Below are 27,538 nucleotides of genomic sequence, written 5' to 3' on the forward strand. Positions count from 1 at the left end.
GTGGAGGGGCCAGGGTGGGAGACGAGCAAGGCTGGGGAGTGATCAACTGGCTTGTGTGTTCAGACTGCATCACCCCGACCGTGGGGGTGATGGGACCGTGTGGGACAACTTCCTGCTTCCAGAACCTTGTCCGGGGGGTGGAGACATGGCTTCTGGTGGAGCGCCCGGCCCTCTGGTTTTGACCAAAATAGGGATTGGAAGACTGATGACTCCAGAGGCTCGGGATCCCTCAACAAGCCCTCACTGTCACAAGTCCCCGCGCTGCCCAGAGGAGCCCCCAACCTGCCGGGCCCCGGGCCGTGGGTTTCACAAATCCTCTCGTACCTGTCCCTGGGGGGGAGGGAGGGGATGGGAGGCACTCCCTGCTCCGTGGAGCCAGCTCTCCATCCATTCCCTTGGTGGCCAAAGGGACCAGCTGGGGATGGGGAAGCACTGGCCCCAAAGCAGGAAATCCAGATTCTAGTCCAAGTTCACGACCCTTAACCACACAACCGGCCATGTCACCTGACCTCTGTGTCTCAGTTTTTTTCAGCATTAAAATGAGGAAGCTGGTCCAGAACAGACTCTCAGCCTGCTGGGCTCACGCAGCATGGACCCCTTTGAGCATCTGAATGTACCCGGGCCCCTCTCCCGGGGAAAACGTACGAGGACCCATAAAGTTTGCACTGGAGTTTCAGGGGACTCGTGGGATTCTGGAGACCTTCCAAGATGGCACCAAAGGCCTCCCAGTCCTGCCCCCCGCAGCTCTGGAATCCCCACCCAGGGCACAGGTTCAAGACCAACAAAGTCAAGGGCCATCAGCACAAGACGCTCACGGCAGTTTCCGATCCACATGAAATGACCTGAAACCTCTGGGGGCTGCTCCTCAAAGGGCACCTCCCACTTTTCATTCCAATGACAAGTATTTTACATTCAGGTCTGGGGGGTCATTTGAAAGGGGACGGAAAAACTTCCGTGTTATGCGATATTTTCACAAGCCCAGGTCTTTATCTCCCGAGCTTCTCTTCTCCCCAACATGGGGAGTTTCAAATTAATTTTTAAAAAACAGCCTACGTTCATCCCGACCTTTTCCTCCTGTCCCCTTCCCCTGGAGAGGAGCAGCTACCCGAAAACAAACGCCACTCCTAGGACTGTAATCTCCACCAAGTAACACCGGTGGCTTCCCCAGGGCCCAGCTTAGAAAGCGCTGGGCTGACGATGGCGGTGACTCGACGTGGCCTGCAGGTCACTGAGCCAGAGGCGGACCCACGGCTCGGGCCCCCAGATCCAGACTGCAGGGCCCCACGACACAGGCGCACGCGTGTGCTCCTGCACACGCACACACGTACACGCACGCACGCACACGCGGCCCTCCGCCTCTCACTCTGCCGCACCGCCCGCCCACCGCCCCGAGCACAACCCCCAGCCTCCGCGCATAGGCCCCTCGGTCTCTCCACTCACGTCTGGGAGCTCCGGGCGTGAGAAGGCCACCTCCCGGGAAGCCGGTGGCTCCATCATTCGAGATGACCCGTGACCTGGAAGGTGGCAGTGAGCTGGGACTCCCCACTCTCCGTTCACACAAGTGACCTGAATGAAAAACACCCCCCGCCCCACACGAGACATAAATACCAGCACAGAGTCGATGACACTCGCCCAGATCCCCGCCCACACCCCACTTTGCACTCTCAGGGTGGAGTTGGTTTTGCAGCAGAGAAACGGCGGGTGGGCAGAGGCCCGTTTCCTTCGAACTCCCTGCTCTCCAGGCCCACACTCTCCTCCGTCTGAGCAGCAGTCTGCTTTCCCACCACGAGTCGGGGCTCGAGACGCTCAGGGCAGGTCTCCGGGGGGCCCGGCCCCGGGCTCTGGGATGGTCGCAGACTCTCCTGTCAGGCCCTCGAGTGTTGTGCTGTTCCAAGAAGGCCTTTGTGCCCTTCTGCAAACGTCTGCGCCCAAACACGCCTCGGGGGAGACACCCTGAGAGCCCCGGTACCTGACCGTGAGCCGGGGTTCAGGGCAGCCTGCCCTCCCCAGGGAGGCCCCACGGGAGACCTGCAGATACAGTGGCAGCGGAGCTCCCAGGGGAGCCGTGGTCACACGCACAGCCAGGATCACGGGGTCAAAGAAAGGAAAGGGGCTCTTGGGATCTCTAAATGATGAATGACCCCGTAAAGCCTCAGAAGAGGCTGGCAAAAAGACAGCGTCAAAAAGCTCGCCTGAGCCGAGAAGCCGCCAAGCACGAGGACGGCCCCCTCCCACGGAAAGAGTCACAGGAGACCTGGGCGTGGGTGACAGATGCCTGGATCCGCGGCCTCGCACTTGACCGCGGCTGTGAGTGCAGAGGCGGGGCCCCATCCGGGCAGGCGCCGACCCCGCCTCTGTCACCCTGAAGGCCGGCACAGCGTCACCCCACCTGCTGGCCCACGCCTGCCACTCGCTGCAGAACAACCAGTTTTAAAATGAAACAAAAGCCACGACACTTTTTTTTTGTTCAAGAACTGCAGAATGTACAGGGGAAAGCACAGTGCGGCCGCATCGAACAAGTGTGCTGCACGCGGCATCAGTCCTCTGCCTCACAGCCTCCCTGGCCGGGTATCTCAGGCCCCTTCCCACGAGCTTATCTCTCTCTTGCAGGCAACGTATGAAAATGACAATTTAAGATAACGCATAATGGAGCTAATCTTTCTTCTGAAGATAAGATTTTAAAACCTGGAGTCACTGCACATTTGTGGGCTGGTGAATTAAAAATAAAAATAACCCACACAATCTTGGAAGCAGAATGCTTCTAGCAACTCCCCTCCGTCGTAGGAGCTTTTGAATAATGTCTGCTTCTCACACACAGCTCATTTATTTCTCCAGAACCTAATTGAGTTTTGCCGTTTCCATATTGTCTGTTTTCCAGGCTGCCTGGGATCCTACGTTTGTGAACGAGGGAGCAGGAGCCTCAGACCTGGCTTAATGAGCTCCGCGCTCACGCCTGCTGTTCCATCCCAGCCCCACCTGACCCACGCTGTCGGCACAGGTGGAAATGGCCCATGGGGCTCAAGGTCTAAAATCAGGCTGGGTTGTAAGGAATGGAAAATTCCCCAATAAAACGACAGAGAGGTTTGAGTCCAGAAACCTCAGATGGCTTGGTGTTGTCCCGCTTTCAATCCTTCCTCAGTCCCCTCGAGGGGGATGGAGTGGGCTTGTCACTAGCCCCACGAGGGCTCACACTGGCCCCTGCCCTGAGGCGGGCACAGGCAGGCATGCCCGGCCTAACGTCCCCTGTCCCATCAGGGTCCTCAGTGGAGCCCCCAGAATGTCCAGGCAGGACCATGCCAGCCACACCCAGCCCCAGCCCCCTGCCCACATGGAAGGAGGGCTGGGGCTTTCCTCGGCGTCCCTGACGAGCGGCTCTCGGGACACCACCTGACGTAAGGCCAAGGTGCTCGGCTCTGAACAAGCACGTCCCTCTGCCTCTCTGTTCCCAAGCTGTGTGGTGCGGAAGTTTAGGAACAGTTCTCTCTTCTCTCCTCCAAAAGGAGGCAGGGCTATGAGCTGAAACTCCAGAGGAAACTCTCTCCCGAAACCAATCATCTTATTTGAGGATCGTCACAGCGATGCCCCATGGGTAGTACCAGAAATAAAACGTGGGCAAGACGGAGACAGCTAATAATACCAAACCCCGACCAGAAATCAGGAACGCCAGACAACAGGTGCCAGGGAAGGCTCAGTGGTCAGGGGAAGGCTCAGTGGTCAAGAACAGATGCTCAGTGGTCATGGGCAGGCACTCAGTGGACAAGGGCAGGCTCATTGGTCAAGGACAGATGCTCGGTGGTCAAGGACAGATGCTCGGTGGTCAAGGGCAGATGCTCGGTGGTCAAGGACAGATGCTCAGTGGTCAAGGACAGATGCTCGGTGGTCAAGGACAGTTGCTCAGCAGTCAAGGGCATACTTAGTAGTCAAGCTAATGAGAGCTCTTCTGAATTCCAACTGAGTGCTGATGCCCACAATGTGACCACTGTCCTGAGGGGGCTCATGCCCCAAATGGGAAGAAGAGTAGCCACCCAGGAACAAGAGCAAAGCTGCCAGGGACTCTTACCCACGTTGGCCAAGGTCAGGTGCAGCCGGCCCTTCACCACCGTGTGGACGTTGATGGGCTTGACGCAGCCAAACCTGGTCACGTCTCCACTCACCACCATGTTGTCCTGTTCGTGCTCTGTCGCCACGACCTCAAGCTCATGTGAGACCTGAACGGCTGGGCGCCCTTGGCGGAGGAGGTGCTGCGGAGGAGAAAGGACTGGTCAGAGGGTGGCCGAGGCAGGGGCTATCTGCTTCTGAAAACCCAAGTCCCTGCTGTCGGGTCTCTCCCCCAAATCCTTATTAACAAAGTGCATCCCGGTTCACCCACTGAGCAAACCCCAGGGATGCACAAGTGGGCCTGGCAGCCACCTGCGTGGAGCCCCCTCCACATGGAGAAGATGAGAACACGGCACAGAACAAGGGGGGATGCTGAGGAAGCCCAGCTCCGCGTCGGCAGGAGCCCCGAGGAGCCGCCACTGGGCCCCTTAGGACGAAGATGTGCCTCCAGGCAGGGGCGGGGCACGCCAGGCCCGGGCGGGACACAGGGGGCTTCAGTGTGGCAGAAAGGTGGGAGCAGGTCCGAGGAGGGGCCGCGGGGCGGACAGAGCTGGGTCAAGAGGGTCCTTTCCGACCCCACTCTTCTCTGCTAATCAAGTTTAACCCTTCAGAACTCTCCTGAGCCCAAGAGCGAGTGGGGCCGGCCGGGAGGGAGGGCTGGGCCCCTTCTCCCGGGAGGCCTGGGCACGTCACCAGGCCTCTTCACTGTCACACGTAAATGGAAGCGTGGGGCCAGGTTCAGGTCCTGCTTCTGGAATTCTGGCCCTGTCCCTCCAGCACTTGTCCTCTGCCTGTCCCTGGGGCGACACGCCCAGACCAGATCCCTGCTGAGCGGGTCTGGGGCTTCCAGCTCTGGAGACCCTGCTTGCTCAGCAGCTCTTGTCCACATAACGCCAACACGTTCACGGGCCAGTAGCCTCGGCAGCCGGATGGGGTGAAGACCCCTCCAGAGGGTGGCCAGTCAAGGCAAGAAGCGACGCCCGGCTGCCCCAGGAGCAGTGATGCCAGTAAAAACAGGGTATCGCGTCTCACCTAGGAAACTGCAGAGGTTTTTTTTTTCCCACCCTGTAAAGGCTGGGAAAGCAGGCGCCTTGGTCATCTTCCGGGCAGAGCGCCGTGCCGGGCCCCTGGGCCCCCTGCCCGAGGCTCCACATTTGCGCACCCGTGACTCGGAAACGCGGCTTTGGGGCGTTCTCATTTGGGGAGAAGATGATGGGGTCAGACCTGGGCTGAAAGCCTGGTCCCAGCACGACCCAGGGCTTCGGCTTCATTGCTGGACACGGGGATCAGGGCAGCAGTGCCAGGGCCAGGCTGAGGACACCGCAGCAGAGCGGGGGGGCAACCAGGCACCGGCAGCGACCACCACGAGACCCCAACGATGCTGGTGCTGTCATCGCTCAGGAAATGAGCTGGAGGGGTGAGCCAACGCGACTCAAAGATGTTCCCTGCAGTGTTTCCACCAGGGCAAGGCGCTTAAATGTCCAACAACGGGGGACAGTGTGACGAGCTGTGATGCGTCTGGAAACGCAGGAAATATCCACAGGAGGCCACGTAAGCACCTTGACAGCTCAGGACCTGGACTTACACAAATTTTCCATCTTTTCTACATAGATGTTAAAGTGAAGACTTGCTTTTTTTGTTTGTTTGTTTGTTTTGCAGTACGCAGGCCTCTCACTGTTGTGGCCTCTCCCGTTGCGGAGCACAGGCTCCGGACGCACAGGCTCAGCGGCCATGGCTCACGGGCCCAGCTGCTCCGCGGCATGTGGGATCTTTCCGGACCGGGGCACGAACCCGTGTCCCCTGCATCAGCAGGCGGACTCTCAACCACTGCGCCACCAGGGAAGCCCAAGACTTGCTTATTTTTAGAAAGTAAAATTCCATTTTATTTAAACCAATTCTGTGTCAGTAAACCTGACAGCACGTGTTGAAGGGGCTCTTCGTGGAGGATGAGATCGAATAACCCCTCCATTCGCTTCACTCGCTCCCCTCCCCTCGCCTCGCCCCGCCCCTCCCTCCCCTCGCCCCGCCCCGCCCCTCTCTCCCCTAGCCTCACCCCGCCCCGCCCCTCCTGCCTTTCACCTCACCCCTCCCTCCCTCCTTCTATTCATCCATTCTCAGCCATGCCCTACCCACGGTGGCCTAGGACTGTGCTGGGGAGGGGTCAGTGGCCATCCCATTCCCACCCTCCATGACATCACTGGCCAGTGTAGGAGACAGACTGGCAATATCCATGATGACCTTGGGGGGCCTGAGGAATGAGGACATCAGCCGACACCTGCTGAGTCCTCACCAGCTGTGACCTCGCCCCATAACTCTTTGCACATTGCCCCCCCCCCACCGGCTCCTTCCACTGTCCTGAGGGCCTCAGCCCCTCAGGGAAGGGCCCTAAGCCCCGGTGGATGGGACAGTTACAGCCCGGGTCAGCCGCCAGAGGGAGGGAGGGACGGAGGAGCAGGCGGCGCCCAGAGGATGGGGAGCACGGAGCTGGGGCCACTGCGGTACAGGAGCCACGAGATCCTGGCGGGCCGGGGTGCTGAGGGGCAAGGGGGGATGGGACCAGATCTGCAGGCCTCAGTGACCAGCCGTGCAAGGCTCAGGAAGGGAAACCAAGGGGGCCCGTGGCTGGAGTCCAGAGGGAAATAGCTGTGTGGGATGAAGGAAAAGTGAATGAAGGTCAGAGAGATTCCAGAGCTGCAGCGATGGTGCCGTATCCTCTCCCCCATCCACCTCAAGGCAGGGAGGAAAACTCTCGGGACAGCATGTCGGCAAGTGGATGTGGCCCAGTGCCTGGCCCAGAGGCCGCCATGTGACCCTACGTTGACCCTCTGGGGTCCTGGTCGCACGAAAGGGAAGGTTTGGGGAGAAACCCTGGGAAGAAAATTGAATTAATGCATGGACTTCAGCTTTAGAATATGCGGAGAATGGGAAGCACAGTTAGAAAACGAATTAGCTTCTGATTCTAGTTAGAATGAGAGAAGCACCATTCATGGAACTGAGAACAGGCATCAGGAAACTTTTCCCACCCCATCGTTCATGCATCCTGTCCTCCGCCCTGAGGGCGCACCTCTGATGGGCCGGCCAGGCTCCTGGGGAACAAGGCCGACCCCGAGCTGCTCCCAGGGAACATCCATCCTCACCGTCAAGGAAGCAGAGGTGATGTCACCTGGTGGGTCGGTTCACAGGAGGAACTGATGACTGGGCGGATGTAACCTAGCATGATCGAGTTTAGACTCTGCGAGCATCCTCTCCTTTCGGGGAAGGAGAGGACTCGGCAGTGTTTTGAATTTGTGAACCAAGAAGCCAGGCCCCTGGACAATGCCCAGCGCTGGGTGATGGCCCACACTGCCGGGCGACAGACCTCACAGAAAGGACTGCGGGGAAACGCTACCTTCATCTGAACGGCGGCGGATCCGACAAGAAGCAGGGAGTCTCCGTCCCAGATGTCGATCTGCAGGGTCTGCATGGCCAGGTAGCGGGCGAACCAGCGCTGCTCCCCGGGTCTCAGGAATCCAGGGTCCACCAGGTACTTCAGCTGAAAGCCCGGAGACCCTGTGCAAAGAGGCCCCAGATGCACCCAGAAGTAATTGGAATCATTTATCATCTTTACACTTGGAGGAGTTTCTGCTCTGGTCATGATGACTCATTTCTGCTTCTGTCAGAGTTACAGCTTAATAAATACATTGATCAAAACATCATAAAATATCCAAATTAACAACATGAAGAGTGGTGTTCAGAAGACAACATTTCTTTCCAGTGTATACAATAAGCTCCTCCCCAAATAAGGCTGACGTTTTTTACCAAGTCCTAGTGAAACAGTCTATGCTGGATAAGGACAGATGCCCCGACAGGGCCGGCCACGGAGTATGACTCGGGGCGCACAGGATTTAGGGAGAAATGCCGTCTACATCTTCTGTCAAAACCGGGTGGTCACCAGATAAAGAAGATGTGGTACATATACACAGTGGAATACTACTCAGCCATAAAAAGAGAATGAATAATACTATTTGCAGCAACATGGATGGACCTAGAGATGATCATACGAAGTGAAGTAAGTCAGAGAAAGACAAATATCATATATTAACACTCATATGTGGAATCTAAAATATGACACCAATGAACTTATCTTCAAAACAGAAACAGACTCACAGACACAGAGAACAGACTTTGTGGTTGTCAAGGGGGAGAAGGGTGGGAGAGGGACGGAGTGGGAGTTTGGGGTCAGCAGGTGCAATCTATGATATATAGAATGGATAAACAACAAGGTCCTAGTGTATAGCACAGGGAACCATAGTCAGTACCCTGTGACAAACTGTAATGGAAAAGAGTATGAAAAAGAATGTATATATGTATAACTGAATCACTTTGCCGTACAGCAACAATTAACACAACATTGTAAATCAACTCCACTCCAATAAAATTTTTTAGAAACCGGGGTATTCACACACAGGCATATAGAGAGCTCAAACTGAGACGGAGCTCAGCACACAGTGCTTAGGCCACCCCGATGCCTCCCGCCCCCAACACACCCAGGAGCCCCACAGAAGCATAGGCCTCTCCAAGGTCGCTCCTGGTGCCAGGCTGATCACCACGAGACAGGAGCTGGACTGCGGCCCTCACCTTCTCCTTTGCGAAGTGGCATCACCATTCATCCTAAATTGGCAAAGATGTCATTGAAGTCACCATTAGTTAAAGTGCAGGGACAGCAACGCAGGGGAAACACACTGAGAACAACATTTCTGCCCTTTCCGTCAATAACATAACAGTATTTACGTGGCCCCACTGAGCAGAACACTAACCCCAGGGAGGAAGGCGGATGTTTGCTCGGCAGCCCAAGCGGCCCCGGTCAGGCTGAGGCCCTCGCCCCGTGGGTGCTCATACAGCGCCCTCTCCGCTGTCCTCAAGGCCAGGACAGTGCGGTCTGCGGGAGCAGTGAAGCAGGTCAGGACGGGACCCAGCTCGGGGTGCTGAGGAGGAGCGCAGGGGGAGGGGCCCCGGTGGGCCCAGGGGATATGGAGCAAGGACCGGGGGGGCCCTGGCTCCCACCACAGCTGGAGCGCTGACAGAAGCACCCTCCAGGATGGAGGGGCAGGGACCAGCAGCACGAAGACCATGGGAGGGGGGGCTTCCCTGGTGGCGCAGTGGTTGAGAGTCCGCCTGCCAATGCAGGGAACACGGGTTCATGCCCTGGTGTGCGAAGATCCCACATGCCGCGGAGCGGCTGGGCCCATGAGCCATGGCCGCTGAGCCTGCGCGTCCGGAGCCTGTGCTCCGCAATGGGAGAGGCCACAGCAGTGAGAGGACCGCGTACCGCAAAAAAAAAAAAAAAGAAAAAGAAAATGATTACACAGAGATCATATGTGAACCCAGAAAGTCTAAAATATTTATGATCTGGCTCTTAACAGAAATCTGTTTGCCAACCTCTAGTCTAATGGAAGAAGCAAGAAAATCCAGAATTACACCCAAGTAATAAAAAAGAGTTTGCTATATGATAAGGGTGGCTCTCAAGTCACTGGGGAAAAAGACAAATGTTTTAATAAATAGTACTGGGTCAACTGGATAGACATTTGGAAAAAGATAAAACTGATCCATATCTGCCATCACACAGCAGGATGAACTACATAGAGATCAGAAATCTAAATGTAAAAAATGAAACCTGTAAATCCTAGAAGAAACCATGCATGAATCTCTTGCTGAGCTAGGGGAGGAGAAAGCCTTTGCATCTATGACTCAAGAATCTAGAAGCAATAAAAGACTGACAATTAGACTACACGAAAGTAACACCTTTACATAGCAAAACACATCATAAGCAAAGCAAAAAGACAAATGACAAAATAGGAAGCATATTTGCAATGTATATCACAGGCAACAGCTAATCTTCCTAATACAGTTCCCAAAACAGAAGACAAAATAGATGAAAAATCTGATAGAGAAATGGAAAAAGATATGAATAGAAGTTTGCAGACAAAGACAAAAGATGCTCAACTTCACTCATTACAAGAGAAATGCACATTAGAACTTCACTAAGATCTATCTCACATCAATCAGAATGTAACAACCAAAAGATCTCAGGCTAACAGAGAGGAGGTGGTGCTGTCTATCAACACCACTGAAGCCATTTATCCTATAATCCCACTGCCAGCAATCTGCCCTAAAACATACCTCCATACACAGAAAACATGAGAAACACAAGGTTACTCATTGCTGCATTATCTGAAATAGCAGAACCCTGGAAAGACCCAAACCTCCATCAGTAGGATGATGGTTAAATAAACCACAGAACGTGCACCCAGTGTAGGACGATGTAGCTGTAAAAACAATGCAGACGGTTTCCACATGGAGTGGAACTCAGGATGGAAAGTTAACTGAAAATAGCACAGTGAAAAAGTGTATTTGGTATGCCACCTACTGAATAAGAAAAAAATAAAAATAAAAACGTAAATATTTGCTTAAGCCAGAAACTAGAAACCTGGTCACCCCCAGGCCGGTGAGCAGGTGGGGACTGTCTAGAGGGGTGAGGGTCGAAGGGAGCCTTGAGTGCTCATTCAACTACGGTTTTATGTTTGGGGCCACGTAAGTATTCCAATCAAAAAGGAGAGAAAGCAAATATGAAACTGAAAACAAACTGAAACCAACAAATTCGATTGAACATCAAATAGGCAACATAACTCCATAGAGAAAGGAAGGAACACAAGGGCTTTGGGCCACACTCACTCACTCTACATCCTCGGTGGGACACAGCCCAAGACCAGAAGAACACAAAGAAATCTGAACTTTTGTCAGCCATGTATCGTTAGAATTCAAACCAGCGGTATAATTTTGAAAATACATTGTGTAAATTATAAGGGAAAGTAAATAAGTAAATATATTATCAGGAAACACGATTTTCGGTGTAAGAGGAAAGGGATACAAATAAAATATTTTAGGGAAAAAGCTCTAAATTTAAATTAGAAATATCAAGGTGAACTCATGTTTTAATATACATGCCCCAGCTCTGCCCAGGGAAAGGCCTAGAAGCAGTTGAGACCCCGATCAAAAGTGCCCGGATCGTGATCTTTAGAAAGCACTCCCAGTGGGGGGGCCAGGCTCCCAGGAGAAACGGGTGACCGGATCTGAGGCAGAAAAAGCACAAGGCGAGCCTGGACACCTTTGCTCCAGAAAGGGAGGACCTGCCCAAAGTCCAACCAGAGCATGTCAACAGACTCAGGCCAACCCGAAGGGCTACAGCTGGCCAAAGACGAAACAAAGAGCTAGGATATGCAAAGCCTGAACTGTCACTGTTAGAGTAACTCTTACAGTAAGTTCTGGCTCTGAAAATTAGAAATTAAAGGGAAAGTATTTAACATTTGTTCTGCCTTTTTTGGAGAACATATATGTAGTTCACTCCTGGTTGATGAGAGAAAGTCTCTTTTTATAGAAGAATGCCGGCTCATAAAGGGAGACCAAATGATAGCATTAGAAGAATTACCATTTTGAAAGCTCCATTTAAATAGCTGATCCAGGCAAAGCACAGCCAAGGATGTTAGGACAGTAGGTGAAGGGCTGTAGGGGTCGGATATTCACACGAAGCCCAAGAACAGCCCCAAGAAGTCTTCCAAGTGCAAAGGGGGAAGCGCCTACCTCTTCCCACTGGAGACACCTGGGGCAGGTGCCCCTACCAAGTGCTCACACGGGGCACCCGCACGGTGACACGGCCTGACCTCGGCGCCTCCGATGGGATGCACAGGCAGCACGTGGCCTCAACAATGAAGAGTTCACACCAAATCCAGGATGAGACTGAGCCCTCAGCCCTTCCCCCAGTGGACGAGAACTACTGAAGGTGAACGAGGTAGACAACCAGGTGAGGAAACAATCAGACACACGGAACGTGGGACATTCTACAACTCGCTCAGTCTCTTCAAACAGGCACCAACACTGGACAAAGAATGCAGGGGACAAGGCTCAATGAAAAGAGACTGAACCCATGATTACGGATAATACATGGGCCTGGACTGGATGTCAGAGCAAAACACAGCGATAATGGACATATGAGGGGAAATGGGAAAACTTGACTATGAAATTCTTATAATCGTAAGTATGATAACAGAATTGTGTGTATAGAAAAGGACGTCCTTATTTTTTTATAAATTTGTTTATTTATATTTTATTTTTGGCCGCGTTGGGTTCTTATTGCCGCGCACAGGCTTTTCTCTAGTTGCGGTGAGCGGGGGCTACTCTTTGTTGCAGTACGCGGGCTTCTCATCGCGGTGGCTTCTCTTGTTGCAGAGCACGGGCTCTAGGTGCACAGGCTTCAGTAGTTGTGGCTTGGGGGCTCTAGAGCGCAGGCTCAGTAGTTGTGGCACACGGGCTTAGTGGCTCTGCGGCATGTGGGATCTCCCCGGGCCAGGGCTCGGACCCATGTCCCCTGCATTGGCAGGCGGATTCTCAACCACTGCGCCACCAGGGAAGTCCCAGATGTCCTTATTTTTAAGTAATGTGTGCTGCTATATTTAGAGGTAAAGTGTCACCATGCCTGCATTTTACATTCAAATGATTCTGAGGTGGGGGGAAAGATGAACAAAGAGATGAAGCAGGTATTCCCAAATGCACCAACACAACTTCTGTAGCTGGGGACACGGAATTAGGGCACCTGGAGAAGGCACAGGAAAGACAAGATCCAGTAAGGAAGAGGCGATCAAGGCTGTACTAGAGGGTCCAGACCTAGACGCTGGTCTGGTGGGAGATGCCCCCTTGGCTGGGATAACTCAGGGCCGGGAAGATGGACGAGAGTTCTTTAGGACAATGGATGCTCTTGGCTGACCCAGACTACAGCTCTCACACTAGGGAAGACCCCGCTAGACAAAAACACTAAGAGACGCCTGTTAGAAAAACAACATGTTAGAAAAAAACAGGCAAGAAAGCAAGGGAAATAACAAGGAAAGGCGGCCCCGTGCGTGTGGTGTAGAAGGACGGGGACCAACACAAGCAGATGAAACGGCCACAAACTTGGGGGAAGCTTCCTGAAAGGAGTGGGGGACAGTAGTCAGTGAGGGGAGTCCAGAGGCACATCCCGCTCTTGAAGAAAAAGGGGAAACAAAAGAAATTCTACTCACAATGTAGAACAGTGACTAGTGTGGCAGAGGCAGCCACCAGGCCCACGGGCCGCAGGTTCCAGAAGCTGCGGTTTCTCCCGCTGGACCAGATGTGGCAGCCGTTTGGCATGAGCCTGCTGAGGGCTGCCCACAAGGGCGTGTGGGAGCCACATCATGGACTCTGGGCACCAGGATGCAGACCTGGAGGGGAAGCGGTGACCCTCCACGAGAACTGGTGCTCAGGGCTGCCAAGACTGTAAACGTCCAGACTTTGCCAGAAGACAACAACGTCTCAACTGCCACTTTCCATAAGTGGGTCCACCCACCAGAAAAGAGCAATCGTGTGGCAGAGCTGAGACCAGGGCTTTTTCTCTCCGCCCTCATGCCCCCCTGAGTCGCTGCTATCATCTTTGGCAAAACCAAACTTTGGATTCTGGGAACAACATTTTGCTTAAAATAAGCATTCCAGGCTGAGAAATGACTCACTTCATAAGCTTGGTGGGTGTGGAGCCAATGCTTTTAAAATCTTCTATGTCCTATTTATTCTCTGCATTCTTTATGAAGGTCACAAACCTCAGTCCCTACCTCACAGGATACACAAAATCAATTCCAGATGAATTCTAGATCTGAATATAAAAAGGGGAAAAAGGCTTCTAGAAGGTAACATAGGAGGATATCTTCAAGACTTTGTGGAGACAAACTCATTTTGTGTGTAGCTTAGGAAATCTGCCCATTAAGGAAAAGACAGATAAATTGGAAGTAATTTTCATGGAAAACTACTGTTAACCAAAAGATACCATTAACAGAGACAAAGGCAAGGCACAGAGTGGGAGGAGATATTTATAACATCTGAAGAAGGACTGGGATCAGGATATATGCGTAACACCTACAAACTGAAAAACAGACAACACAATAAAAAATGGGCAAAGCCTTCAAAAGAGGATCTGCCGAAGGCCACAGAGTGTGGAAGGTCATCGGTCAGCCAGGAGATGCCGGTACATGCCCACCAGGAGGTCACGTGAAAGAAACAAACAAAGCCACACACATTACACAATCAGCAAGGACACAGGCAGTTCAGACTTTCCGTCTACTCCAGTGGGTGTGTAAGCTGGCACAGCACTGGAGAAGGAACGCACCAAAGCTAGACCTGTGCTGCCCAGGGACCCAGCAACTTCAGTCCCAGGCACAGACCAACGCAGATGCACACACACACACACGCCCCAAAAGAGTGATCGCATCTTATTAAAAAGGCAAGAGAGAGCCGGTACTGGTGATGGCGTGGAGAAAAGGGAATCCTCGTCCACTGTTGCTGGGAATGTAAAGTGGTGCAGCCACTATGAAAGCCTCCTCCAAACCTTTTTTGGAGGTTCCTCAAAACACTTAAAAATAGGGTTACCACATGGTCCAGCAATCCCACTCCTGGGTATTTAACCAAAGAAAACAAAAATGCTAACTCGAAAAGAAATCTGCACCCCGCCCCTGCCATGTTCATTGCAGCATTATTTATAATAGCCAAGATGTGGAAGCTACCTAAGTGTCCACCTATGGATGAACAGATAAAGAAAATGCAGTATGTATATATACAAAACATTACTCAGGGGCTTCCCTGGTGGCGCAGTGGTTGAGAGTCAGCCTGCCGATGCAGGGGACACGGGTTCGTGCCCCGGTCCGGGAAGATCCCACGTGCCGTGGAGCGGCTGGGCCCGTGAGCCATGGCCGCTGAGCCTGCGCGTCCGGAGCCTGTGCTCCACAACGGGAGAGGCCACAACAGTGAGAGGCCCGCATACCGAAAAAAAAAAAAAAAAAATTACTCAGCCATTAAAAAGACGGTAATCTTGACATCTGTGACGACATGGATGGGTCAGAGAAAGACAAATACCATATGATTTCACTTATACGTGAAATCTTTATAAAAAGAATCAGGCTCGTTAAATACAGAAAGCAGACTGGTAGTTGCAAGAGGTGGGGCAGGGGGTGGGCAAAATGGGTGAAGGGGGCCAAAAGGTACAAACATCCAGTTATAAAATAAGTAAGTCACGGAGGATGTGATGCACAGCACGGTGATGAGTTCATAACACCATGTTGCGTATTTGAAAGGTGCTAAGAGAGTAGATCGTAAAAGTTCTCGTCACAAGAAAAACAGAATTTTATAATTATGCTCAATGATGGATGCTACCTAGACTTGTTGGGCTGATCATTTTACAATGTTTTAAATATGTTCAGAGCAGCATTATTCAAAAGAGCCAAAACCTGGAAATGATTCAAAGCCCTGTGACCAGCAGAATGGGTAAACATGGTGGAATATTCGGACAACGGGTTTCTATACAGCCAAGATCACGGACAAACTACTGCTACATACAGCAACATGGAGGAATCTCCCAGACGTGAGGTTGAGTGAAAGAAGTTAGATTCAAAATGGTATGGATAATATGATCCGTTTAAGTTCAAAAAACAGGTAAAACTGATGCAGAGTGATAGAATTCAGAAGAGCAGTTACCCTTGGGGGAGGTCAAAAACTGGGGTGGGGGGTTGCTGTGTAATGTTCTACAGCCCCATCCAAATTGGGTGGTAGTTACACAGATGTGTTCACTTTGTAAAAATTACACCTTTTACAAAAATTAACTTAAAATGTTAATTTTTGTAATGTAAAATGCAAAACTATCAAACTCCTAGAAGATAACATAGGAAAAAAGCTAGGTGACCTTTCAGATTTGGTGATGACTTTTTAGCTACGACACCAAAAGCACGATTCATAAAAGAAATAATTGATAAGCTGGATGTCATTAAAATTTATAACCTCTGCTCTGAGAAAGACACCATTAAGAGAATGAAAACGATAAGCCACAAGCTGGGAGAAAACAGTTGCAAAACACATATATGATAAAGGATTTGTACCCAAAATATACAAAGAACTCTTAAAACACAACAAATATGAAAACAAACAATCCAATTTAAAAATGGGCTAAAGATCCGAACAGACATCTCACCAAAGAAGATATACAGATAATAAGTAAGCAGATGGAAAGACACACTACATCAACTGTCATTAGGGAACTGTAAATGAAAACAATGAGCTACCACTACACACCTACTTGGATGGCCCAAATCCAGGACACAGACAGCATCAAATGCTGGCAAGAAGGTGGAGCAGCAGGAACTCTCATTCACTGCTGATGGGAGTGCAAGATGGTGCAGCCACTTTGGAAGACAGATGGGCCGTTTCTCTCAAAACTTAACCTACTTTTACTACACGATCCAGCAATTGGGCTCCTAGGTATTTACCCAAATTAGTTGAAAATGTATGTCCACACAAAATCCCGAACAACAAACTGGAAGCAACCAAGATGCCCTTTGGCAGGTGAATGGATAAATAAGCTGAGGTACATCCAGAGTACCATTCGGTGCCAAAAATAAATGTGCTATCGAGCCACGCAAAGCCACGGAGGAACCTTAAATGCATATTACTCAGCGAAAGAAGCCATCTGAAAAGCATACCCTATATAATTTCAACTATATGACATCTTGGCAAAGGCAAAACTACGGAGACAGTAAAAAGGTCAGCAGCTGGCAGGGTGGAGCACAGGGGATTTTTAGGGCAGCGAAATTACTCTGGGTGATACTGTAACAGTGGATATACGATGTTACACATTTGTCAAGGTCCATATAATGTACGTGGGGAGAGTAAACCTTAATGTAAACTCTGAGCTTCAGTTAATAACACTGTACCAATATCGGCTCACCGTGAAGGTAAGAAGTTGCTAACGGAGGAGACGGGGTGGGGGGCAGGAGTAGACGGGGCTCTGGGCTATCGGCTCAGTTTCTCTGTAAATCTAGAACTGCTCTAACAAATAAGGTCTAACCATCCTTAAAAATTCACGGGGCTTCCCTAGGGGCGCAGTGGTTGAGAATCCACCTGCCAATGCAGGGGACATGGGTTCAAGCCCTGGTCTGGGAAGATCCCCCATGCCATGGAGCAGCTAAGCCCATGCACCACAACTAATGAGCCCGTGAGCCACAACTACTGAGCTTGTGCACCACAACTACTGAGCCCCTGCCCTACAGGCCGTGAGCCACAACTACTCAGCCCGTAAGCCACAACTACTGAGCCCACGAGCCACAATTACTGAGCCTGTGTGCCACAACTACTGAACCCATGTGCCACAATTACTGAGCCCACAAGCCACAACTACTGAGCCCACGTGCCACAACTACTGAGGCCACGCTCTAGAGCCCGTGAGCCACAACTACTGAGTCCGCAAGCCACAACTACTGAGCCACAAGCCACAACTGAGCCCATGAGCCACAACTACTGAGCCTGCACTCTAGAGCCCGTGAGCCACAATTACTGAGCCCACAAGCCACAACTATTGAGCCCGTGCACCACAACTACTGAGCCCATGTGCCACAACTACTGAAGCCTACACACCTAGAGCCCGTGCTCCACAACAGGAGAAGCCACCGCAATGAGAAGTCCATGCACCACAACAAAGAGTAGCCCCAACTTGCTGCAACTAAAAAGAAAGCCCACGCGCAGCAGCGAAGACCCAGTGCAGCCAAAAATAAATAAATACATTTATTTAAAAAAATTCATGGAATGGTGCACTTTGTTGTATGCATGTTATATTTCAACAACAAAAGAAAACGTCTTAAGTGAGGCCCATGAAAGACTCAGTGCTGAGCCAGCTCAACCTTCTGAGGTCTTGAGGAACCCGGTCCATCCGGAGAGAACCCCCAAGTCTGGGCTGCCAAAGGAAGCCCAGATCTGCTCAGTCAGAGGCGTCTTTGGCCAAGACTCAGCTGTGTAAGAAACTGCAAAGCCTTTGTGGACTTTGAATTTTAATTCACCAAGACAAGAACATTTGATTCTGGAGTTTAATTTCTTTGGACTTCCACTTGCAGGGAAATTTAATTTTTGGACTAATTTCTCTCTGGGCAATTCATAATGGAAAGGGGTTTACAGTCAAATCAGGAGCATCTCTAAGTGGTTGTTGGCCTTTTTTATTGAATTAACACTATCATTTAACCTCATTGCAGAACCTCCGATGAGCTCCACTCGATCAAGTGACTGGTCCATCAAGTGACTGGATAGCATTTAGCACGGGAAACAGAATAGGGAATGAAAGGTCAGCAATGGGTGCAGAGGGGCCCTGAAATCCATGCATTATTCTGATCCATTTCAGAGCCTTCTGGGGACATAGGCTAAACTATCCACTGCTCGTCCTGAGGGGACTGGCAAAGGAAAGGTGGTGGGCTTGGGAGCAGTGGTCCCAGGAAGGCTGGGAAACCTCCCCAGTGGTGACTGGTCCCCTCCCCCAAGGAGGGCCACAGCCCCGCTGGCCATAAACTCACCAGTTACGTGAGCTGAGAGAACAAAACGCAGGAAGGTTGCAGGAACACATCGTCCCCAGCCCCACCTCCATGCAGAGGGACAGCCCGTGCCGCCCTCTGCCCAGCACACCCTCCTCCCAGGGCAAGGGCAGCTCATCGGCTGGTGGGTTTGGGGGAAGCAGCAGAACCCAAGCTTCTCACCCCTTCCCCGTCTCTTCTTTTCAGATTTGTCCACAGGAAGAGAGGAGGCCGGGCTCCACAGGGGGGCGGGGGGCGGCAGCTCTGCCCCAGGTTCAAGGTGGACGGTGGCTGCCCAGCCCGACCTCTGCCTGCCGCTCACCTCATGCGGGCCCGGCGAGCACCACGGGCTCTCGGGCGAACCCCATTCCCACAACGGCTCTGACTCTCCGCACTGATTCTGACCTTGGACAAGGGAACGGAGCTGCACCCGTGACTTCTCGCGCCCAACAATTTGGCTGACCCTTTCCACTATTTCTTTGTTTTCTAAGCATTTGTGCTCATTTTCTAATTTCTTCCCTTCTACTTTTATTGGGTTTGCTCTGGTTTTTTTTCACCAAACTTCTTGAGCTGAATGATTAGATCAGCATGTTAAAAGATACTTTCTTCTTTACCAACAATATAAGCATTTAAAGCTGCAAATTTCCCTGTAATTACCATTTTACTTATTAGCTTTTTTGTTAAGTTAATTTTTATTGGAGTATAGTTGCTTTACAATGTTGAGTTAGTTTCTACTGTACAGCAAAGTGAATCAGCTATACGTATACATATATCCCCTCTTTTTCGGATTTCCTTCCCATTTAGGTCACCACAGAGCATTGAGCAGAGTTTCCTGTGCTACACAGTAGGTTCTCATTAGTTATCTATTTTATACATAGTATCAATAATGTATACATGTCAATACCGATCTCCCAATTCAACTCACACCCCCCTTCCTCCTTGGTATCCATACGTTTGTTCTCTATGTCTGTGTCTCTATTTCTGCTTTGCAAATAAGATCATCTATACCATTTTTCTAGAGTCCACACATATGTGTTGATATACGATATTTGTTTTTCTCTTTCTGACTTACTTCACCCTGTATGACAGCCTCTAGGTCCATCCATGTCTCTACAAATGACCCAATTTCGTTCCTTTTTATGGCTGAGGCCATTTTACTTATTAGTTTTGATATGCAATATTATTTTGTCATTCAGTTTTAAGCAGCCATTTCTACATTGATTTCTTCATTTACCTAGGGAAAAATTAGAAATACGTTTTAAAATTCAAAAAAAGCCAGCAGTTTGGAGCCTTCCAGGGGGAGGGCAGTGAATGATTTCTGACCTTGAGGCATTATGGTCAAAGAATGCTATAAAATTAGATTAGAGTCTCTTGGTATATGGCAATACCTGCTTGGTGGCCTAAGATATATACACACATATATGAATAATCAGTTTTTATAAGTTTCAAAGGATACTTGAAAATAACACATATTCTCTAAATTGGTTGTACAGGTTCTATAAGATCATCTCTTTAAACTGTATTTTATAATATTCTCATTAATTTTTTTCTGCTTGATCAATCAATTTACTGACAAAAGTGTGTCAAAACCTCCTATGATTGTAGGTTTGTCAGTTTCTCCTTATAAAGTCCATCAATTTGTCCTTTATCTTTGGAAGCTGTGGTTGTTAGAAGTTCACGGATTCAGAATCATTTTTTCCTAGTGAATTATTCCCTTAATTATTATTTAATAGGCTTCTTGATCCCCAGCAATGCCTTTGCCTTTTGTCACTTTTGTCTGATGTTAATGTTGTTAAACTAATTTCATTTAATATTTTAACATGTCTTTTTCCACCTGTTCTACTCAAGAGGCAGCAGTGGTTCAGACCCCAGGTATGTCCCTTACGAGCCGTGTGACTGGCCAAAGACAGGACAACTGGACACCAAAAACAACAACATATTTGGTATGTTCAGTCCACTGCAGTTTAAATCCATCAGTTGATAATGGTATCAGAAAAAAAAGCCATTGGCCCCACCCTTGAAGGATGCTGGGAACTGTCTCACTATTTTAAAAATTAGCAAACAAAAGAGAAGAACATCAAGCATTATTCTGCCTTCTCTATATGAATTGCACCTCAAGGCAACCAAAGAGTTGATGAGGAGAAGCTTCGTTTTAAGGAAGCATTCTGGCTGACAAACGAAGAAGTATTCTAGGAGTAAAACATCCCCACTGCGTAGCCTTGAATGAAGTGATCAATCCATAAGCAACAGTCCTGATGGTCACTGATGGAGCATAAGAAGCAACCCAGGCCTCGTGCTGCTGCAGAGATGGGGACACACCACCAGCAATACAGACCCCTTGCCCCAAACCAAAAGCATGCATCTGCTCACGCATCTAGATCTAACTCCAATTTACAGGCAAGAGTGGATAGAGGAACACCGTAGATGTCACCACTGGGGCCGCAAAACCAAAGTGCAGGCACTGGGAGGCTCTAGGGGACCAGCAACATGGCGACTTCAACAAATAAATTAAAGCGAAAAAACAGAGACAGGGTGGTGAGGACGGCTATAGGTAGAAAGAGACTGGAGAGTCACACCATCCCAACGTACAGACCTTACTGAGATCCTGATTTGAACAAACTATTAAAAATTTTTATGAAGTTACTGGGGAAATGTTAACATTGGCTCGATATTAAGTTATAATATGAAGTCGGCATTAATTTTAGATGGGGTAATATTATTGAGTTTCTGTTTTTTAAAAAAGACTCTACTTTTTTAGATCTACAAAAGAAAATATCTATAGATGAAATTATATAACGTCTGGAATTTGCATCAAATAGCCCTGGTTTGGGGAGAGACCTGGGCAGGGATGTCACTGATAACGGTCAGAGGTGAGTGGCAAGGGCACTGATTTATTGCGCTGTTCTCTCAAACAGTGAACGTGTGTGAAGTTTTTCACTGTTCAACATTTTCTAGATAATAAAATTCGCAGACAAAGCTTGGCCCTGGATTTCGCGTTTTCCGGTGCCCAGCGCTCACCCGCATCAAAGGAGCCGTCCTTGTGAATCAGCACGAGGAGGTGGGGCAGGGAGGCCGAGCTGCTCTTCCCGGCCTCGTCCAGCTCCACGAGCTGCAGCCGCGGCGTCGTCTCGGGGGGGAAGCGGTAGAACTGGAAGGTGAAATACACAGTCTGTGGCCACGGCGCTGCCTGGTCGTCCTGGGACACCCTGGATCCAACGACAGCTCCGAGTTAACCAAGGGTCCGGGGGGAGAACCCGGGCTTTCGTCACACACTCGCAGGGAGACAGCAGGTGAGAGGCTGTGACCTCGGGGAGCCCGCCGGGCATCCCCCCACTTCAGGCGTGGCTGGAGGGCCCAGATCTCGGGGCTACACCAGTACCCAAGGACAGGGCGACACTCCGTCCACGCTGTAACTGAGGACCACAGGAGGTCGGTCAAAGCAGGTTTTACAGCATCTGGAAATGGTAGTGGGTGGGTCCCAGCCAAACGAAAATAAAGACAGAGGGCATTCCGCAGTCCCGTTAAGACCTGCGTAGTATTCCACCAGAGACACACAGAAGTCCTTCCTCAACGCAAGAAATGCAAAAGCCAGGAAAAGAGCAACAGAGCAAATATTCAAGAGTTTACCTGCTAAAGGCAAGAAAGTGTAGCACTATCTCGTTGCTTTGCAGACAGTCTGATTCTTCCTTCTGAGGGTTGAACTTCACGGGATCTGTAGGATCCACGGCCTCGGCTGGTTGTTTACTGGCGTCCAGAATCTCGGGAAAGCCGGCTGACCGCAGCAGCGCTAGGGAGGCTCGTGACGGCTTCCCTCCAGAGCTGGAACAGAAGGCCTCCTGAGCCAGCCTCCAGGAAAGGGCCAACCAAGAGGCAGGACCCGGAAAGCCAGCTCTCCAGGAAAGCCTACCGTTCAGGGGGTCGAAGGGTCTGGAGCACACAGCACCTGCCCTGGGCCCTCCCACACCTGCCCCTCACCTCCTGGTCCAGGCTCCCACGATGATCGGGGCGTGCACAGGTGTGAAAGGCAGCTCCTGCAACTGCTCAGCAGTGGACGTGCCCGGGACCAAGGCCGTTTGGCTCAGGTCAGCTTCCAGGTGGGAGATCCTGCCCTCCAAGGGGAACTCCTGCCCAACACAATGGGGCCCCAGGTGAGGCCAACGAGGATCCCAACCCGTAACCAAGGATGCTTGGACTTGGGGCTCACGGGTGAACTGCCTCTGTCACATTGCAAATGAAAACACAGGAGGCTCAGCTGCACTGGAATTTCAGGTAAGCGATGAATAATTTTAGTATAAGAATATCCCACGCAATATCCAGGGCACACTTATACTGGAAAGTATTGTTTATCTGAAATTCAAATTCACCTGGGCATCCTGTATTTTATGTGAGTCGAAAAGCAACGAGGAAGGAATCATAATTTTTTGAACAGCTCAGTAGCACAGGAGACATCTGATGCCTGAGAAGGCAAATTAACATCAAAACCATGTCTACGGAACAGAAAGATGAAACCATCTCCAATAACGCTAGGGAGACTGTGGGACGGAGCCCCCGAGCTTGTGTAAATGCTTCCCTGTTCCCATGTCACCGAATGCTCTAGGCTTTCACCGCCCACCTCTGTCTAAAGGAAGAGCTTGACGGGGTCTGGGACCTTCTCTCTCCAACTGGCTTTCCAAGCTTCCCGTTTCATTTAGAAGGAGCCCCACGTGACCAGAGGCAAGGAACACGGGCCTCAGGCACCGGTAACAGAAGAGATGAAGGCTCTTCATAATGACACGAGCCCAGGTATATTTTAGAATCAGGCATTTCACCATGAGGGTTTTCAAGGAAGTAATTAAATGGAACATTTTTTCTCAACAGACTTCCAAGGCAAGACTGAAGTTTGCAGGTGAACCAGCAAACTCTACATGAGTCCCCCAAGTTCAGTAGAAGGAAACAGGCCTATTTTAGCCCATTAGCTCCACTGGGATTGGGGACAGTGGGCTCCACAAACTCTCCTCCAGCCGCAGGGCGAGCGTCCTGGAGGGGGAGCTGGCAACTTGGATTGACCTCTATTTACATCTCCAGCAAAACCTTCCCTTTCCTCTCATGTTCAGAGATCTAAGGGCGCTTTTACTTTGTCTTCTCAGGTAGAGCAAAGCCTAAATCAAGCCCTGTGGCAGGAAAAGCTCCCAGACCAAATACCCTTGGTCACCAAGACGGATGGTGGCAAATATTTAAAGCTGGAAGGAGGTGATGTCCAGCCCCCATCCCAGTGCCTGCATCACAGAGAACCCAGGAAGGTCTCGGTCACCTCACCAAGGACCAGGGCAGCTCACAAAGTCAGAGACTTCCACAGAAGTCAGGAGTTCGGAGCCATTCCCTGGAAGGAGGCAGGCGGGAAGAGGGGCAGGCTACTTACCCCCGGGGCCAGGGAGAGCATAGGGCTCCCCGGTGGCTTTGAGGAGGCTTCGGCCGAGCGGTGCTGAGCTGGGTACTGTGGGGAAGCCGCCAGCTGGGAAAGCGACAGCTGAAGGGAAGAAAGCTTGGGTAAGACGACAAAATGCACCCCAGTAACTTCACAAAGTCCCTCCCACCCCCCGCTGGCACAGGCCCCTGGGAAGGAAGGGAGGACTCTGATGCGGCCACAGGGAGCAGTGAGGTCTGGAATCTCCTGGAACCCAGCATCACGTCTAATTGCTTCTTTTCTAACTACCGAGAGGGGCAATTCTGTGGTTTCTCCCACATCGTAATATGTGAATAAAAATATTATTAACAAGGAAAAGCAAGTGGAGAAGGGGAAATGGCCAGGGAAGCCGGGTGGGTTCTCTGACACTCGGGCTGCAGGGCCGGCTTGTCTCTGAACCTCTCTGGGTTTCACGTCCACCCCTGGACTGAACTTCTCCAAGACCCCTTCTGATTCTAACCACCTGTGTTCCTACGACATGCACCCGCCCGTTAAGGCAGTGGCCATGATGGCAGCTGACGTGGGCCCTGGAAGCCCCACTCCACCACTTCACTGCCACGTGATGTGGGCAAGTCGCCTAACTAACCTGGTCTTGCCTCAGTCTCCTCACCTGTAAAATGGGGGTGCTAACAGTACCTAGATCACAGGCCTACTGTGAGAAAGGGCTTGGCAAGGTACCCGGCACAGGGTCAGGTAAACGTGACTAACGTGAGGAAAACGAACGTTGCTCTAAAAGGCCGGTGTGAAGAGGTGGGGGGCCCTCGCTCTACTGAAGACCCGTCTCTCAAATCCTGGTCTCTATTTATGATGTACACGTTAACAAATGAGACGTCTGTCATCAGCAGTGACAGCTGGCCCGGTGGGGCGGAGGGGGCTGGTGCTGGTACAGAGAAGGACCCAACCCATGATGAGGTGTTGAAGAAATGGGCGAGGGGCACTGGGGGATCCGGGCAGCATCTTAGGGGCAGAGAAGAATTTAGGGTCTGCTCAGCTTCCCTTCAGAGCCCACAAGCTGCCGTGAGCGCCCCCTGCCTCTGGGGCTGGAGGTGCTGCCCTGTGGCCCCTCAGCACTTAGGGGCACCATGCCAACCGTTGGAGGGAAAATGCTGGGACAGGCCAGCAGGGCCCGGGAGGCTGTCCCCAAACACGTGTCTTCGGGCAAACACCACATTCACTTCTGGTCCAGTTTCCCAGCTGCACGGTCCACATTGAAGCCACATCCTGGGGACAGCCCTGGATACCGAATCATTCAACTTTTCCAGAAAGTCAACGTCCAGGGTGATGTTGGCAGACAAGGTCATTAGGAAGACAAGCCAACTCTGACCTCATTCAAAAACCACGCTGGCCGGAGCCAGCCCCGAGCCACGGGCAGACCCACAACTGGCTCAGGATCCCTGAGCAGCGGCCGCAGCTCCTAGCACCGGAGGAGACGTCTGCTCTCCGACAGGCCCGCCGACGTGCTGGCCTCTGTCGGTGCCGCCCTGCCCCTCCAGCGCCAGCTGCTCGGCGCACCTGCCCGGCTGCTGCCTGGGGAAGCCACGGCCTCACCGGCGCCCTCTCCTAGCAGAGGGTCGGGAGAGGAGGCGGCAAAGAGCGCTCCTCTGTGTCTCAGAAGAGGAAAAAAGGCCATTCAGTCCTGAAAGGTTCCCAGCCGTCAGACATAATTGCAGGAGAACGCATCAGCTCGAGTGCGGACACAGGCCTTCCAGGGCAACTGGAGGATCATTAACAACCAGCAGAAGCCACGGCCCTCACAGCCGGCGCCGGGAGCAGGGCACCAGGGACCCGCCGCGGAGACAGGCAGGAGGGCGGCTGAGGACACCTGCACCCCGACCCCTGGGGGACACTTCCCAGCCCACACAAGTAAACAGGACATCAACTGTTCTTAAAGATGCAAAGGGGACTTTCCCGCACCCAGAACCTTTAAATACTTGACTGTGGAATTCCGAAACAGGCCTCTCGGGCCTGGACTTACCCCTGGTCCCACTGGCGAGTCCTGCAGGGTGGTGAGCCCCCGGGGCGGTGGTGCTGGCAGGCCTGGGAGGAAGCACAGGGGCCGAGGAGGGGCCGTCAGCCTGGGTGGGGCAAGGGCACCGGAGCCCGGCTCAGGCAGCCCTGGCGCGAATTTCCCCTCGGCGGTAACCGGTGCTCGGAGCTGGGCGGCGGCCACTGGGCAGCCCCAGTGCTTGGCGAGCAGACCCGGGGCGCCGTCCCCAGTCACCGCCTGCAGGATGGAGCTCGAGCTCGCTGCCCACTTCCTCGGCCTCCTTCTCCCTGCTCACGAGGCTCACTCCGTGTGCGCTCAGGGAGATGTGAGGCTGTCAGAAACCTGAGGCTCTCGTACACGCACCTCAAGGCTCACCCGCCCTTTCCCCTGCTCACCCTCCCCTGCCTTCGTGGGGCCAGGTTCTGATGTCTGCCTGGGCCGGTGCTTCCCTGTCTGGGGCCCACTTGCTGTTCTGTTACATAAGAAACTTCTAAACAGACGCACGCACGGCTGGGAGCTCCAGCTCTCCCATCACTCACAGCCCGTCCCCTGAGGCCCGCTCACTCTAGGGGTGTGAGTGCGGGCGTGTTCGTACCGGGAATAGTCGAGGTCGGTCCTCCACGGGGTCCCTGGAGCGAGGGGCCGAGGGCGCCCCTGCCCTGGGTGATGCGAGGCTGGTTCCTGCAGCGCCTGAGGTGCCCGACTGCGGAGGGAGCAACCACCCCCACGGCGCTGTCCCCCCCACCCGCCGAGCACGGTCACCGCACGGTGGCCCGGGGCAGGACCGGGCTGGAGTCTGCCTGTGCTGCTTCCACCCCCATCCCAGGCCCTGCACTCCTGTCTCGGAGTCCAGGCATCACTCTAGTCCCTGAAAACCCCAGACTCTCAGCACTGTGCTCTGGCGTCTGGGGCCACCCATCACCTCCCCATCAGCCCCCACACACGCGCTTCTTCCGCCGTCCGCCGCCAACATCACCGCCTCCAGTCAACGGTGGGGCTGCCCGCTGACCGGGGCCCGTCCTGACAGGGCCCCCTCCGCTCCCCCGAAGGCCCAGGTGGGACCGGGCACCTGTCCGAGGTGACACGTCTGGTCTCCCTGAGGACCGTGCCTTCCTAATGCACCTCGGTCCCCTTCACAGTGACCCGACTCTGGCCGCTGCATGTGGACGCCACCGCCGGCTGGACTTCAGGACGTCCTGGGCCCTGAGAAATCGTGCCCCCCACCCCAGGTAACTAGCCCTGCTCCTGTCACCGCGTGTGGCCCTGACTGCCCACACTTGGCCCTCCCTCCCTCCCCGGTGGCCTCTGCTGCCCAAGTCCCTGCACAGCCACGTCTGAGCCCTGGACCAGGCAGTGACCATGAGCAGGTCACATGACCCCATGGCCCCCAGGCCCCAGGGCACATGGCACGGGGCAGGAGTGGGCGGCACCTAGCACCTACCGACCGGCCAGCGCACACGAGGGCCGTGACTCTGGATGCTGTGCAGTCTGAAGGGAGGACGCCTGGCTCCCCTGGCAGCCCTGAATCCCAACACAGTGCAGCTTCAGCCACCAGGCAGGAACCGCACATGGGAAGCACCCCTCTAGCCGGCCCTG

At 52.3% G+C, this 27,538-nt stretch overlaps 1 protein-coding gene across 3 annotated transcripts in view; it reads right to left on the reverse strand.

Moving 5' to 3' along the window:
* NPHP4 (nephrocystin 4) overlaps positions 1 to 27,538 on the reverse strand; it is a 133,429-nt gene that overhangs the window by 15,071 nt on the left and 90,820 nt on the right. For all 3 annotated transcript variants that reach the window (XM_082612521.1, XM_082612520.1, XM_082612522.1), the window contains exons 13-20: positions 25,931 to 25,992; positions 23,911 to 24,018; positions 22,488 to 22,636; positions 22,140 to 22,331; positions 21,531 to 21,718; positions 7,487 to 7,647; positions 4,061 to 4,241; positions 1,441 to 1,566 (exon numbers count right to left, since the gene is read on the reverse strand). In XM_082612521.1, coding sequence (XP_082468647.1) covers positions 1,441 to 1,566; positions 4,061 to 4,241; positions 7,487 to 7,647; positions 21,531 to 21,718; positions 22,140 to 22,331; positions 22,488 to 22,636; positions 23,911 to 24,018; positions 25,931 to 25,992 — 1,167 coding nt within the window. The remainder of the gene's footprint in view (positions 1 to 1,440; positions 1,567 to 4,060; positions 4,242 to 7,486; positions 7,648 to 21,530; positions 21,719 to 22,139; positions 22,332 to 22,487; positions 22,637 to 23,910; positions 24,019 to 25,930; positions 25,993 to 27,538) is intronic.

The sequence above is a fragment of the Mesoplodon mirus genome (genome assembly GCF_964341445.2).
Source record: "Mesoplodon mirus genome assembly, chromosome: 3".
Lineage (NCBI taxonomy): Eukaryota > Metazoa > Chordata > Mammalia > Artiodactyla > Ziphiidae > Mesoplodon > Mesoplodon mirus.